The sequence below is a fragment of the Hyalella azteca genome, unplaced genomic scaffold, assembly GCF_000764305.2.
Source record: "Hyalella azteca isolate HAZT.00-mixed unplaced genomic scaffold, Hazt_2.0.2 contig10909, whole genome shotgun sequence".
NCBI classification, from domain to species: Eukaryota; Metazoa; Arthropoda; class Malacostraca; order Amphipoda; family Hyalellidae; genus Hyalella; species Hyalella azteca.
In genome coordinates, this window is record NW_025940928.1 from 28649 (window position 1) to 42209 (window position 13561).

The window sequence follows — 13561 nt, forward strand, 5'->3', positions numbered from 1 at the left end:
GACAACCGGAATAATAATAACAAAAAAGACACAAGGAAAGCGAAACGAAATGCGTGTTTCCAAGTTGCTCATAGTAAATATGATAAAAACACAACATAACAGCCATTCACTTAAGATGCCGATGCATATTGTACAGTCAAATCACAGTCCTCCATCTTAGGCTTCTTGGTAACAGAGGCGACATCACAGCTCGGAGTTTCATCAGGAGAATTTTCAGTTCCTGATACTTGCGATAACGAAGTCGAGGAAGCTGGATCTTGAGATTCAGTCGGTAGATTTTCAGAATGATCGAGGAGCCTTTTTCTGCTCCCTCCAGAACTCGGTGTGTTGAGACTTGCATGAAACTGCAAAATTGTACGACTCGTTAGTAAGAGAGACTTAAAGTCAGCAAAGAAATATGAACCTAAACAATATATTTAGATTGAGAAACAGATTTACAAATACGATGGCGTGTGTTATTTATAATTTTTTGCCAGTAGAGCGACCAAATTCCCACCCAAATTACTGAACGCAGTTGAATCTTTCCGATTTGAACAGTCGGGGACAATAATTTCACTACCTGCACTGCCTAGCAATTTGAAGTAAAATTCGACATCACGGCAAATCAACTAACTATAAACATTATAAAGATTCACGAACCACTTACCTTACAGTGCCCGGTGCCAATCAGGCGTCTCATTGTATTTATAATAAGTATATTCTAATATTAGATCATCCGTTATATAGACGCAATATTCACTGGACGCGGAAGAGATTGATGGATAGAAAAGTACTAGACCACGAGTCAGCGTCTCGACAAGATCACGTGAGCAAGACCACACTTCTGGAAGGAATAGGTCTATAAAAGGGCTGAGCACCTTAGTAAGGCCCCCATTAGTTGGCACTAACGCCGCGATGTAGCATTCATTGGCGCTACTCCGATCTAACGGTCGACGTCTTACCTTATACCTCTGTAATAACACTCATTTATAACAACTCCGTATCAAGATGCGTTTTATATAGAGAAGTGACTTACATATCACACACGTAGTTAGTCAACGAACACCTGTCCTCAGGTTCAGGCCGAACATATATTATTAATGAGGTGGCGCTCAAAATTGCCTCCCGACAACAGTAAAAACATTTGGAACCGCAAAAACTAAAACCTCATAAACCACTGAGAGAAAATATTACCTGGGCTCCAGTGTGCATCTTGAGCAGCTCCCTGAGCACCATCGTGGCGTAGGCTGCGGGCGGCAGCGAGAACCGCAGCACCAAAGCCTTAATCGGCGAACGAGCGCCCTCTGGAAACATTATAATGACAGCTATTATTTATAGGTTATTTTATTATGATCATAAAGAAGTAAAATTTCTCGTATGATTCTCGAGCCTGTATGTCAAATATTGGAAAGCAATTAACAATCATCGGCATTGGTTGTAGTTATAAATTTTTATTAAAACTATTAGAAAATAGAGGGATCGTCTATTCCGTCTTGGACAGCCCAGAATTTTACAGAACATTTCACACATTGTTCATTTAATTACTGTGAATTAAATCTTTTGGTCGAAACGTTTTTGCCAGTAGAGAAGGTAATTATATAAATTGTAGGACAGAATTTTCCCCTAACACAAACTGAGACAATTTAAACCGTTTATTAAAATTTCAATCAAGTGTTCAATTATAAATGCTCTCAATAAAAAATATATTCTATTTGTTTACGAGGACAATTGTTTAATCTTTCCACCATAGGATGTCACCACTTAGAAAATTCACCTGAATATCCCGCAACTGACATATAATAATGCACGTACTGCTTCAAACTAACCATCTGATTTTTCAGAAGTTAGTCCAGTATGAGAATCAATATGATTCTTTTCAGGCACGTCCCCAGTGCTCGGATTACTATTTCGAGATGAAGGCTTATCGTCATTTTCAGTAGCATCTTTGAGCGATTTTTCTTTTTGTTCACCGCCTTCCATTTCCCCCGAGACATTTTGCTGAAGTTCTGCATTAACAGCTATATCATGATTTTCTAAAATATTAGATGATTTGGTGCATGTGGAGCCATTGGTAATAGCTTGGGTAGAATTTTCTTCAAGAGGAACGCTTGTCTTGGAAGTTTTAAGGATGTCAGCGTCAGAAGGCACGAGAGGCAGTAGCGGGTCCGTGTAATAACAGATGCGGTGAGATAAGTTCTTAGGCACCACGAGCATTGCGCGGTACGCGCCACACACAGCATATCCTCTGAAAAATAACGAGCATTGTCACTACTACATCACCAACAAAACTTTAAAAGAAACGTTTCAAAAAAAGGTCAAATATAACATTCAATTTTGACTTCCAATTTAATGGCAGTCGTTGTTCTGCAAGAGGAGTTTGGAAGCAATACGAGGACGGCTATCGACACTTTTTAATTACGTTGTCGTGAGATGGAGGTCATACTGGTCGCAAATATGCAAAAATAATTCTGTAACACATTCTAACAAGACGACAGCCAAGTTAGCAATCCAACAAACACTGAAAGGAAAAATTCTACTGTCAATTTATTCAAGCTCAGATAGCTAAACGCGTAATACAATGCACTGTTACCGAAAAGAAGAAGTTGTAACAACGTATTATGCTGCCATTAATTCTCCCGATTATTATCAGTGATATTTGATCAACACTTTACATGTAGAAGCCATTAATGAATCGGCACGAAGACTAGACGACACGCCGGCGCGGCATACCCACTTGTGTTGGTGTTTGAAGCTGGCGAGGCTAAGGCCGTCTTCAGCGAGCAGTTCCTTGTACCATCTCGTCACGTCGTTCTCAGGCATCATCACTGCATAGCCCACCGCAGGGATCACAACCTGAGACAATCTTCACATTAAGACACGTATTAATACTCTAATACTGATGCGAGACTACATTCACATGGCCATATCATTCCCAGAGCTGACCGGAGGGAGCACCTTATGAAATCAACTTCCCTTGAGCAGCTAGATATGATTAGACCTTAAATGCTAGTTCGCTAGAAGTAAATAAAATACACTAAAATTTGCACTTGCTTCAAATAATATCTATCAATCATCACAATGTACGCTTGTCTTAAGGATATCATTGTTGAAACACTAACAAATTAAAAGACTATGGAGATTCCCAAAACTAAATCAAGTATGTGACTCTTGGAAGTATTTACGCTCATACGCACTAAGTAAGTAAGAACGCAGTTGCCAATTACATTACGACCAAAATGCATGGTCAGAGACAAAATTTATTTCATTAACTTCTCTTGCATCCTTAAGGCTTAAATCGCTACAAAAAACATAAATAAACCTATTGACGATATAGTGACACAGATTATTTAAAACTAAGACATAGGGGGAAATTCTGGAAGATTAGGCATTAGAATAAGACACAGAATGAATGAAGAAATCACATACAGTAATAGAAGGTTTCAGCGAAAAAAAAATCGAGAAAAACAGTAAAATGGCTATTGTGAACAGGCTTCCCATAGAATCTAAGAATGTAGAATGCTTCCCACAGAATGCAAGTCCGAATTTATTCGCTACCTGCTTGATGTCGGTGCTTGAGATTTGGTGTTCCTCGAGCCGCCTTACGAGCTGACCTGCCGAGGCTGAGGAGCTCTCCTCCGACATCGCCACCTCGCCTCCTGCGCAGACGAGGAGCTAATGTATCGACCAGAGTTAGGTACGTGTTTGTGACTCCATCAGACAATAACTGACAGCATGTCAAGCTATTCCCAACAATCAGAAGTCGGTCGCTACGTGTACATGGTCGCTACATGTACTTGGGCGAGTTTTAATGGTACGGCTTCAGTTCTTGATCTCAGCAGGCACTACTCCTATGAACTGTAGCGCAAGAGGTTGCAAACTTCCAAGACAAACGTTTGATACTGAGCCATAACACACATAATTCGAGTATTTCATTGAAATAATTGAGCTTGAAACATACGATGCTAATAAGCTGACTTTTGCTGGAAATTTTGAGGCTATTCATTGGAGTGATTCGAGGCTTTTCATTTATTCACGCTTTTCAATAAAGGAACGCTTGAAGTGTCAGCATAAGTGTACATTGTTTTTAATCAAATCTTGTTCGATGAACAAGTCCGTTTATAGTAGATGATACCAAATGAACTGCTGCCGAGAAATTCCTTTAATCCGGCCTCTAAATTGATGATCATTCACATAATTCGAATGAGTACAATACCAGTGTAAGGATGTTTTTTAATGTTATTCAATCTGTAGCTCAAAAAGTTAAGTGTACACGCATGGTAAGCATTATTATTACTCAGGAGCTTTTATGATACCATGTTTCATTGATATTTTCAGGCAATGGTCAGCCCTTCATTGATATTATGAAGAGCAAAACCATTTAAGGAAACGTGTTTCAAACGAAATTCTAACCTAAACAAAAATATGGAACTCATAAAATAATTGATTTCCTGATGGCACTAAAAGCCAACCCAGGAAACGGGCGTAGAGAATTGGTCAACAAGACACACCCTGCAAGCTCTCACGGACGCTGACGAGGTCCCCAGGCAGGACGGCGAGGCCGTGCGTCCTGATGCGAGTGCTGACTACCTTATTCCACAGGTAGGACTGGTAGGCGTACAGGTACAGCGTCCGGGTGTTGCGTGGTAACTGTACAATGACACCCCACACATAAGCTGGCTACACTTTAAACAGTAAACTTAGAATTGAAATAGCGACATCATAACGCGAAAAAAAATTGGACACTGCTCTTATTTATTCGTCAAATATTTTGGCAAAAGAGATTTATGGTAAAATTTATTCTGAAGTACGTGTATCATGATCAATCCAACTAACTTATTGCCGCAAAAATATCGTTAATCCAATAGAAAAACCTTGGTAGAAAAAAAGCTCATGCAGCATATTATTTTTCAGCCAAAAAAGATCATCAAATAAGGTTAACAAAAACAAAACACACAATCCTCAGCAAGATATCAAAATTGAACTAAAACTTGAATAGTATTATGCAGTTAATATTTCAAAAATAAATACGAGTTCAAGCATTCTAAGTCGCTGCTTGCTGAGTCTGTTGATATTAAATCAGGTTTCCTATTAATCAACGGTTCACTCTGACTAGGTCAATCAAGCCTCCTCGGTAGAAACACTCCCGTGAACAAAACTCAAGTCTCGAGGACAATACCGACTCTGTTGAGAGCTCCCAGCCAGTCAGTGTCGCCCAGCTCAGCGAGGGCGCGCAGCAGTGTGTGCTCGTTGCCCCTGGCGCCACAGGTCTCCAGCAGGCGAGCTGCCTGTGCTGCACTGATCTTCTTGTCGTGCCACTGCTGTAACGCCGCATTCTTGGCATCTCCCAGCGGACTAGGCTTCAGTATTGTCTCCACAGCCTGCACGCGAACGACATCAAGCCTTACTACTGATACAACTTTATGGAATGTGGGGCATTGCGCTGCCTCCGATAAAATCTTCATGAAATACACAACACTGCACTGCCTCATACAACTTCATGATACACGACACTGCACTGCCTCATACAACTGAATGAAATACACGACACTGCGCTGTCTCATACAACTTCATGATACACGACACTGCACTGCTTCATACAAATGAATGAAATACACGACACTGCACTGCTTCATACAACTGAATGAAATACACGACACTGCACTGCCTCCTGTTACTTAGCTAAATTGAAGTTTTTGCACTTGGTCTTGTTACCAATTTTTCAGAAAGAAGTCGCTGCACCGCACGTCTTCAACAAGAACCTTTACACTTCACTACATTACAGTGCTTCCTAGTGAACTAAATTAATACAGCACATTAGGCACAGCTCTTTAGAATTGTGTGTTCAACCGTCACCAGATCTGATCAAACAGCGGCAATCAATAGCATCTTGTGCACTAGGATTGCATTATGTTGTTTTTAGGAGATAATAAATTAACGCTTTATTTCACGACGACCACGGCCAGAATAATTTTATGATTTTCAGGTTTTGGATGATCAATAACGAATTCAGAAAAAATATAAAAATATCAGCCAGCGGATCCACTGCGGGTACATATAAATCTACACATAGAAGTGAACACAATGAGGAATGAAAGTGATTGAAGTGAGGCTTCAGCTGTACATGGCTATTTCTTATTCTGATGCTGGGCGAGGGAAGAGAAGCTGACGCGGATTGTCAATACACAACATGACTTTCGACTCCAGTTTGTAGGAAAAGTTGTGCTCGAGAAGAAGGTTAAAGAACTTCATATTCTTGTATTATTACTACAATTATGAGCCCTCGGGCAAAACATAGATTGATTTTTACCAACTAGTCTAATGGCATGCGTGGATACGGAGGAAACAATTTGAAAATTTCAGTAGATAATTAATTTTAATTATGATCCTCTACTCATACTCACCTTCTGCCACTGCGCCAGGAGCAAGTAGCGCCCCACGACGTGCGTGTGGCCTGCCCGCGACCCGAAGCGCTGCATGCCGTAGTAGTTGATGGCTCCAGAGCGCCCCACGCTGGCTACTGCCGAGGCTATTGCCGCGTCGTCTCCCTTCACTTCCCTGACGCCAATGAATTATCCTCTCACAATACAAGAGAATTGCACAAGTGACGAATACTTCTAGAAATTTCTGGTAAAAATGTGCAATTTCTCGATAAGGAAAGCATCACTACTACCCTCGACTAGCAAAATTTTGAGAACATTTACAAGATAATAGGTAATTTTTGTTTAGTATCATTCTATTGAAGCGTCAGAATAATTTTTTAAGGAAAAAACAGAAACGCATGATGCAGATAAGTATTTATCAGGCATCGATGCCTGATGCTAACTTATCTGCTAACAGTAGATTGCCAGGCAGCTACTGTTAATGGCCAGTTAATAAATTTAATGTAAAGCAAGAGGAAAAGTTTGAATTACGATTGATCTCGATTGTTCATTTCTTCAACTTGATGCTTACAGAATTGCGGGTCGGCTTCCATAATAAGCATAATGACCTTAATAAGCATTGCAAGGTGAACACATGTACCCACCTCAGCACTATAGTGAAGGCATTGCCGGCCAGAGCACCTAGAGCAAGATGGTGTCTGTGGTAGTGCAGGTTCCCTACCATCACACGAGGAATGCTTCTAGCAGCGGCGACCAGACGCTCCGGGGTTATCTGAGCGAGAACAAAATTTCAACACCTAACATAGAATAGTTGAGATGCGATCAGGCTGCACTGCTGGATGGGATGAAATCATTGCTTTTTGTTCGTTTCATTCGAAAAACTGATTAAAAATTATGTGAGAATTGCGATAACAAAGAATTAACCTCGTTTTGCCCATGCTTGTTGCTTTTTTTACAGGAAGTGATTGGAAGCGAAACGAATTTTGGATTTTTGCTTTTTTTACAGGAAGTGATTGGAAGCGAAACAAATTTTGGATTTTCCTGTGAAATGAGACAGTGAACAAAACATCAAAATAACTTTTGGGCGACATCAAAAAACAATGCACGTAAGCGGGAACGATTTATTGTCCCTTACAGCTAGACACACCACCAATAATTGAATATATCATTAATTAAATAATTATGCAAACACTCATGTCTTTCTCATGAATAGTAAGATTTAAAAATTATTTCCATTTTGAGAAAGGATTTGTCTTTGAGTTAATTTTGAAAAGCATAAAAAATCTCATTTAGTTTGAAGACCATCCTTATCACGGAAAATTTCAATTGTCATTACGATAGGAAGCAAACTTTTATTGAGAAAATACCAAAATGCACAACGCTGAAACTTAACAAACTAAACTAGTAAAATTTATTGATTTTATATATTCGAAACAAAGTTGATGACTTATATCGCCTCGGAAGCTGCCTTGTCTGTGTGATATCTTAATGCTTCTATAAGCTTGCGAGTTACTCACGTCAGAGACGGACATGCGTGTCAGTTACTCACGTCAGAGACGGACATGCGTGTCAGTTACTCACGTCAGAGACGGACATGCGTGTCAGTTACTCACGTCAGAGACGGACATGCGTGTCAGTTACTCACGTCAGAGACGGACATGTGTGTCAGTTACTCACGTCAGAGACGGACATGTGTGTCAGTTACTCACGTCAGAGACGGACATGCGTGTCAGTTACTCACGTCAGAGACGGACATGAGCTGCACTGTCTTGGCTCTCCTGTCTTTGGTGCCCGCGTAGTTGATTTTGTGCACGTTGATTCTAGGCAATAAAGAAAAGCATTTGCAAATTAAAAATAAAATTATCGTGTAGGTGAATATGCTTTTATGAGCTGCTAAACTACTGACAACATATATTTATTCTATGTCAAATTAAATCACAGTTATTCTATGTCAAATTAAATTCCAGTTATTCTATGTCAAATTAAATTACGGTTAGCAGCAAAATTATTCGTACACTCCTTTCTTTTCAATGTTTTCTTGAATAACTCAAAAATTATATTGCATATAAATTACAATATATTCACATTTTTTGAAAATTACATTTTCAGAAAAAAAATGTAATTTCAAAACGTTTCAACATGCAAAAATTACCCAACACTTTCAGACACAATTATTTATACAGTTGAAAAATACTAACATAGTTACAATATTAATAATCAATGGCATCTCCTTTCATACTGATATCCTCCAGCAGTATCTTTCTATAGTTCTTGATGAGATTCGCAGTCGTATCCGCTTTGTCAATGTCCAAATGGACATTTTTTTCGGTGACGTCATTCAAGAGCTGTCGGTTCCTACCATTTGACTACAAGCTTCAAGATGGGCAAGACGAAGAAGCTCTTTTGAGAGGCAAAATTATTGACCTACACAAATCTGGCTATGGTTATGGGGACATCTCGAAACGCCTGAATATTCCATGATCCACAGTACAGTCCGTGATGAAGAAGTTTGTAGAGTTTAGTATTGCACACACGTTGCCTGGGCGAGGACGGAAGCCTAAACTATCGGAACGTGCAGTTTGAAAACTGTGTCGTGAGGTAAATATGAATCCAAGAGTGGCGTTGAAGGATATTGCCAAGAGATTATCCAGTGAGGGAACAAGTGTGAGTCAGCGTACCATATACAGCGTTGTCTCAACAAGAATGCCAGCATGGATGCAGACCTCGACGAGTCACATAACACACACGACGTCATGTTGCTGCTTGTTTTACAGTCGCAAGCTCTTACATGTACAAGGGGAAGTCTTCTGGCGCCAAGTATTATGGGGTGACGAAACAAAAATTGAGCTATATGGACATAATAGTACAAAGAAGATTTGGCGCAAATAGGGGAGGCTTTTCTTCAGTAGAACACAATCCCAACAGTCAATGGAGGTGGGCTACTGATGTATTGGTTTTTGCGGCGGCAGCGGCCGCGCACGAATCGGATTTGCGGTGCCATTCGTGTCTGTTGAGCGGGACTAATTGGGGGGGAATATTGGGGGTCTATTATCCCCCCACCGTACCCCCCTGTGACCCCAACCCTACAATAACTGGGGATGTTATTTGTGGGGATGAAACCCCCCTGTTCCCGCCAACCTTTCAACTGGACTTATCCTTTAAGAATTTCACCTGCAGCTACGGATGCGAAGATTCCACAATTAATACTTATTTAAATAACTAATAATTTAGTTATTAATACCGTAATATTAAATAGTCACTTTAGATGATAGTATATTTAAAACTACTATATTTAAAGTATATACCGTACAGTATATATGAAGTATAATTATAGTAAATTACACCCACCAGAGTATGCCCACAGTAAAATCAAGAAAATAAAAACAAGGCTCAAGATATATAGGAGCAAGTAGATTTGACTGTAATTAGTAAGGTATTACGAACAGCTCTTCACAAGACACGTTCAGAACAGACTCACAATGGGCCAGTCTGCCAGGCATGGCGTCACGTGGGAACAAGCAACTGAGTAAACCCAATTGGAAACAAAGACTGCTCCACCTCTGAAAACCAAGAATTAAACTCAAATAAAAACAAAGACTGCTCCTTCTCTGAGAACCAAGAATTTGGTAAGTGGAACATATAAAAGAACCTGAGTTTAGCAGCAAGCCTGCTGACGGCCTCCATGGTGTCCATGTTCTCCTTGTACATCAGGAACCTGAGGCACAGACGCAGATGCTGAGCCGTGCGACGCTTCTTCTCGCGTCTCAGTCCAACTTCTGTTAAATAAACTCAGTGAGCATTGACATCAGAAATGCTACGCGGTCGACATAAACGAAGCAAATACCATTTAAAATTGCATAAATTGACCATCTTATTGATGATAAACTCATTGCTTCCTGACGGTCCTTATAGACACTAGAACCAGCCGGTACGAATATCATTGATGATGGTTGAGGTATCCATCATCAGAATGACCACGGAATTACAATTGCAATATTTTTATCCAGCAAAAATCCAGTACAAAAATTCCTCTTACACTCAAAGCAGGCTCACGAATGTTTGTATTAATTTTTATTGATAATGCAATTAAATAATTCACCTGAGCCGAGCGTGACCTTGATGTATTTCTGCCCCGCTTCATCAACAGTAGAAGAGATGAGGCCCTTGTAAGCTTTGTTGAAGTATTTGTGGATGGCGGCGCGGCGCTCTTTGCTGATGTCCGTCACCGGGACTAAAACAGGCTCTGGACAAAAAATAAGCCATATAATATCCATTAATAAGATCTGCAAGTTAACAAGTAAACTGATATTTAACTAGAAAGAGAGTTTCTAACTAGTGAATGAAAGCGGTAAATTGTCTAGTATCTGGAGGCAACTCATGTGATACATGGCCACCTTTATGGGATCAAACTAACAAGTAGTAGAAGTAGAACCAGGAATGCAATAGCATAAGTAGTCAAGCTGTACAATGCGTCCTACTGTATGATGCACAGCTTCTTTATTCAGCATAGCAAGCCAGTAAATGCAGCAGCCCCTGAGTGCAACAAAAAACAAAAGACCCTGACTCACCTGCACAATCCTTCGAGTCGCTGGTGGCCAACAGCTTCTAAAAAATAGTAACAAAAAATTAGAAAGAAAATTTATTGATAGGTGCATATGAAGTAATCATAAAGTATTTCCCTTCCATTATAACACTTCCCCATCAAAACTCCAATCAAAACTGTTTTGCTAGAACATTAATTTATGCATAAATATAGAATAATTACTTCATTCCATACTTCCTAAATCATTTCTGTTAAAATTAAAAGTATTTTTCATAAAACAAATGAGACAGTACACAATGCAATTAAAAATTATAACAAATAAAATTCCTAGAAGTCAAGGAATTCCAGATAAAAAAAATAACCTACCTGGATTTTCTCAATGATTTCTGAGCCAACTCCTTGCGGAGGTTCCAAATCAGAGGCTGGGACATCATTGGTATCATCTGATGAAGTTATTTTGGAGAATAAATAAATACAGTAATTGTGATATAATATGTATATACAATATTTTCAATTAAATTAACAATAATTTAATATTGAACAGAAGGAACAGCAAAACAACCCATAGTAAAATAATTTGATAGAAGTTTGATGAATGAAACAAAGGAATATTTTAAGAGAAGATAAATATAGATGTTACTGTAGATAGCCCTTGAAAGAGATGCATGCAGCTCAAAAAAGATGATATACAAGTAATTATAACAATAATTAAATAAATAATAATTATTTGCATTAATATCTAAATTAAGCAAGAAATTAACAGCAAAAAAAATGACAGGTATATGGTATCATCATATTTTTTCATTTCCTCAGTTAATATACCTAATTTAAGTTTAGTATTTATTTTACTTTATTTTATATTTTTTATAAAAACATTGCCTACCCTAATTAATAGAAAAAATTCACAATTCAAAATGTTAGAGATTTGATTGCTTGACTACCTTGGCAATTTTTCACGAAAACAAATTGCAATGGCGGAAAGAATTGCACTGGTAAAAGTTGCTATACTAATTGATCAGAACTGTGTACAAGATATCCTAGAAGAAAATACAGTTTATTGTTTAATTATTTCAAGAAACTATGAGGATGTAACTCTGAAACCACAATAGACCAGAGTCAAATTTGTTAGTATGAGGTATTACTTTTGCAGCAGGCTCAGCAAGAATTACTCAGGTGGAATTTCCTCATCACATCCAGTGATAATATATAAGGTCAGATTTTTCATATCAGAAGCCTTTAACACAAATAATAACATGGGCATCTAAGTAACCAATAACAAATACAGTGCATTCAAAGTGGCATGCAGCATGTGAAACCAATATCATATATTTGAGGTTAATATATTAGATTAGAAGGGACCTCCAATGAAGGAACACACTTTAGTTTTATTTACAGTAATTAAGGCTTTATTTACATCAAAAGAAGCACTTGCAATTTAAATACAACTCACCATCAAGATGGGGGCACTTGGGCATGCTCTTGAGGTCAGTGAGGTGCTGCTCTTCTCCGTTTACATCTATTTCATTCACGAGAAAGTCGGAGAATCTGAAAAAAAATGTAGGTAAATGAAGCTGATGATGGCCACGCAATTGTTGTACTACCGAATAGCTTAGCCATGTTCAAACATTCTCATCAATGTAAATAAAAACACTGCCATCATTTAATTGACAAACTCAATATAGCTAAAATCTTTTCAAGCACTAATAGAAAAGATTTGAGACTTGGTAAATGTAACACATAAAAGATGTGAAGCCATAGCAATATTGAAATCAAACAATATAGCATTCTTTCATTTTACACCACACATATCGTTTACACCTATCCAGGCATCTGATGTTGGAATAACATTGATTAGATGTCATTTCACCTAAATCAACTCAAAATCAAAATTGTTACAACATCATTTGTCTGGAGGGATGCACATCTACATTCTTAACTGACCTTTGCTTAATGATGCCAAAGAAACCAGGTGCATTCCCAGAAAATTCTGTAATTCCAACATCTTCCTCTGATAATGTATCATGTGAAACTGAAGCACTGTTATTCATGCTTAAAGATTAAAAATTTTTAATCAGAAAGAAATCTTCTGAAAGCATTGAAAACTTTAGTAAAAAATTAGTTTGTGTTGAATACCTTGAGCAAGATGGCAAGCTTTAGCTAGGTGGTTCTGCTGCAGCTCATATTACCAGGCTATTCTGTATGCATGCCTTATCTGGGCCAATTTATTCATTGTATTTGCCTCTGGCCTTGCCTAGTGTTTCCTTCCATTTCAGTCTCTATAACAGACACTTACAAACAAAGATGATCACTAAGTGCAAGATTTAGCTGTGCAAAAAGATATGTCTGATAGTCCAGATCACCTCTGTCTGTCCATGCTAGTTACTGTTTCACCTTGGCTACTTTTGCAACTAATCCTGCAAGTTCTGATAACCCATTAGAGGCTAGGTACTTTTGCAATTAATTCGGATCATCCAAACAGAATAAATTTGAAAAAATGCTACTTTTAATACAATCCAGTGGCTCAAAAGTCAAAGTCTTCTGATAAATTGTAACTTTTTTTGACAGAACTATTTGAGCACTGACCCTTTCTGGGCATCATGTTGCAGAGGTAGGTACTCTTTAAGGGGAGCATCTAGGCAAAAAAACTTTTTTCGGTACA

General features: G+C 38.6%; 1 protein-coding gene across 1 annotated transcript; it reads right to left on the bottom strand.

The window, feature by feature from the left end:
• Nucleotides 1-52: 52 nt before the first annotated feature.
• On the bottom strand, nucleotides 53-13278 carry LOC108674331 (pseudouridylate synthase 7 homolog). Its single transcript, XM_018162268.2, has 16 exons — nucleotides 12844-13278; nucleotides 12353-12447; nucleotides 11269-11345; nucleotides 10928-10964; nucleotides 10459-10602; nucleotides 10009-10135; nucleotides 8101-8179; nucleotides 7004-7131; nucleotides 6381-6534; nucleotides 5160-5357; nucleotides 4488-4626; nucleotides 3535-3635; nucleotides 2714-2832; nucleotides 1806-2224; nucleotides 1174-1283; nucleotides 53-344 (listed from the first exon to the last, which is right to left on the bottom strand). The coding sequence occupies exons 1-16, from the start codon at nucleotides 12948-12950 to the stop codon at nucleotides 111-113; spliced, it is 2268 nt and encodes a 755-aa protein (XP_018017757.1). The 5' UTR covers nucleotides 12951-13278; the 3' UTR covers nucleotides 53-110.
• Nucleotides 13279-13561: the final 283 nt, after the last annotated feature.

Excerpts from the sequence above, each read along its gene's own strand:
- LOC108674331 (XM_018162268.2), bottom strand. The coding sequence starts at position 12,950 with ATGAATAACAGTGCTTCAGTTTCACATGATACATTATCAGAGGAAGAT. Across the intron at positions 10,603-10,927 it reads CGACTCGAAGGATTGTGCAG|AGCCTGTTTTAGTCCCGGTG; the intron begins GTGAGTCAGGGT and ends TTTTTTGTCCAG. Across the intron at positions 1,284-1,805 it reads AACTTCTGAAAAATCAGATG|AGGGCGCTCGTTCGCCGATT; the intron begins GTTAGTTTGAAG and ends TAATGTTTCCAG.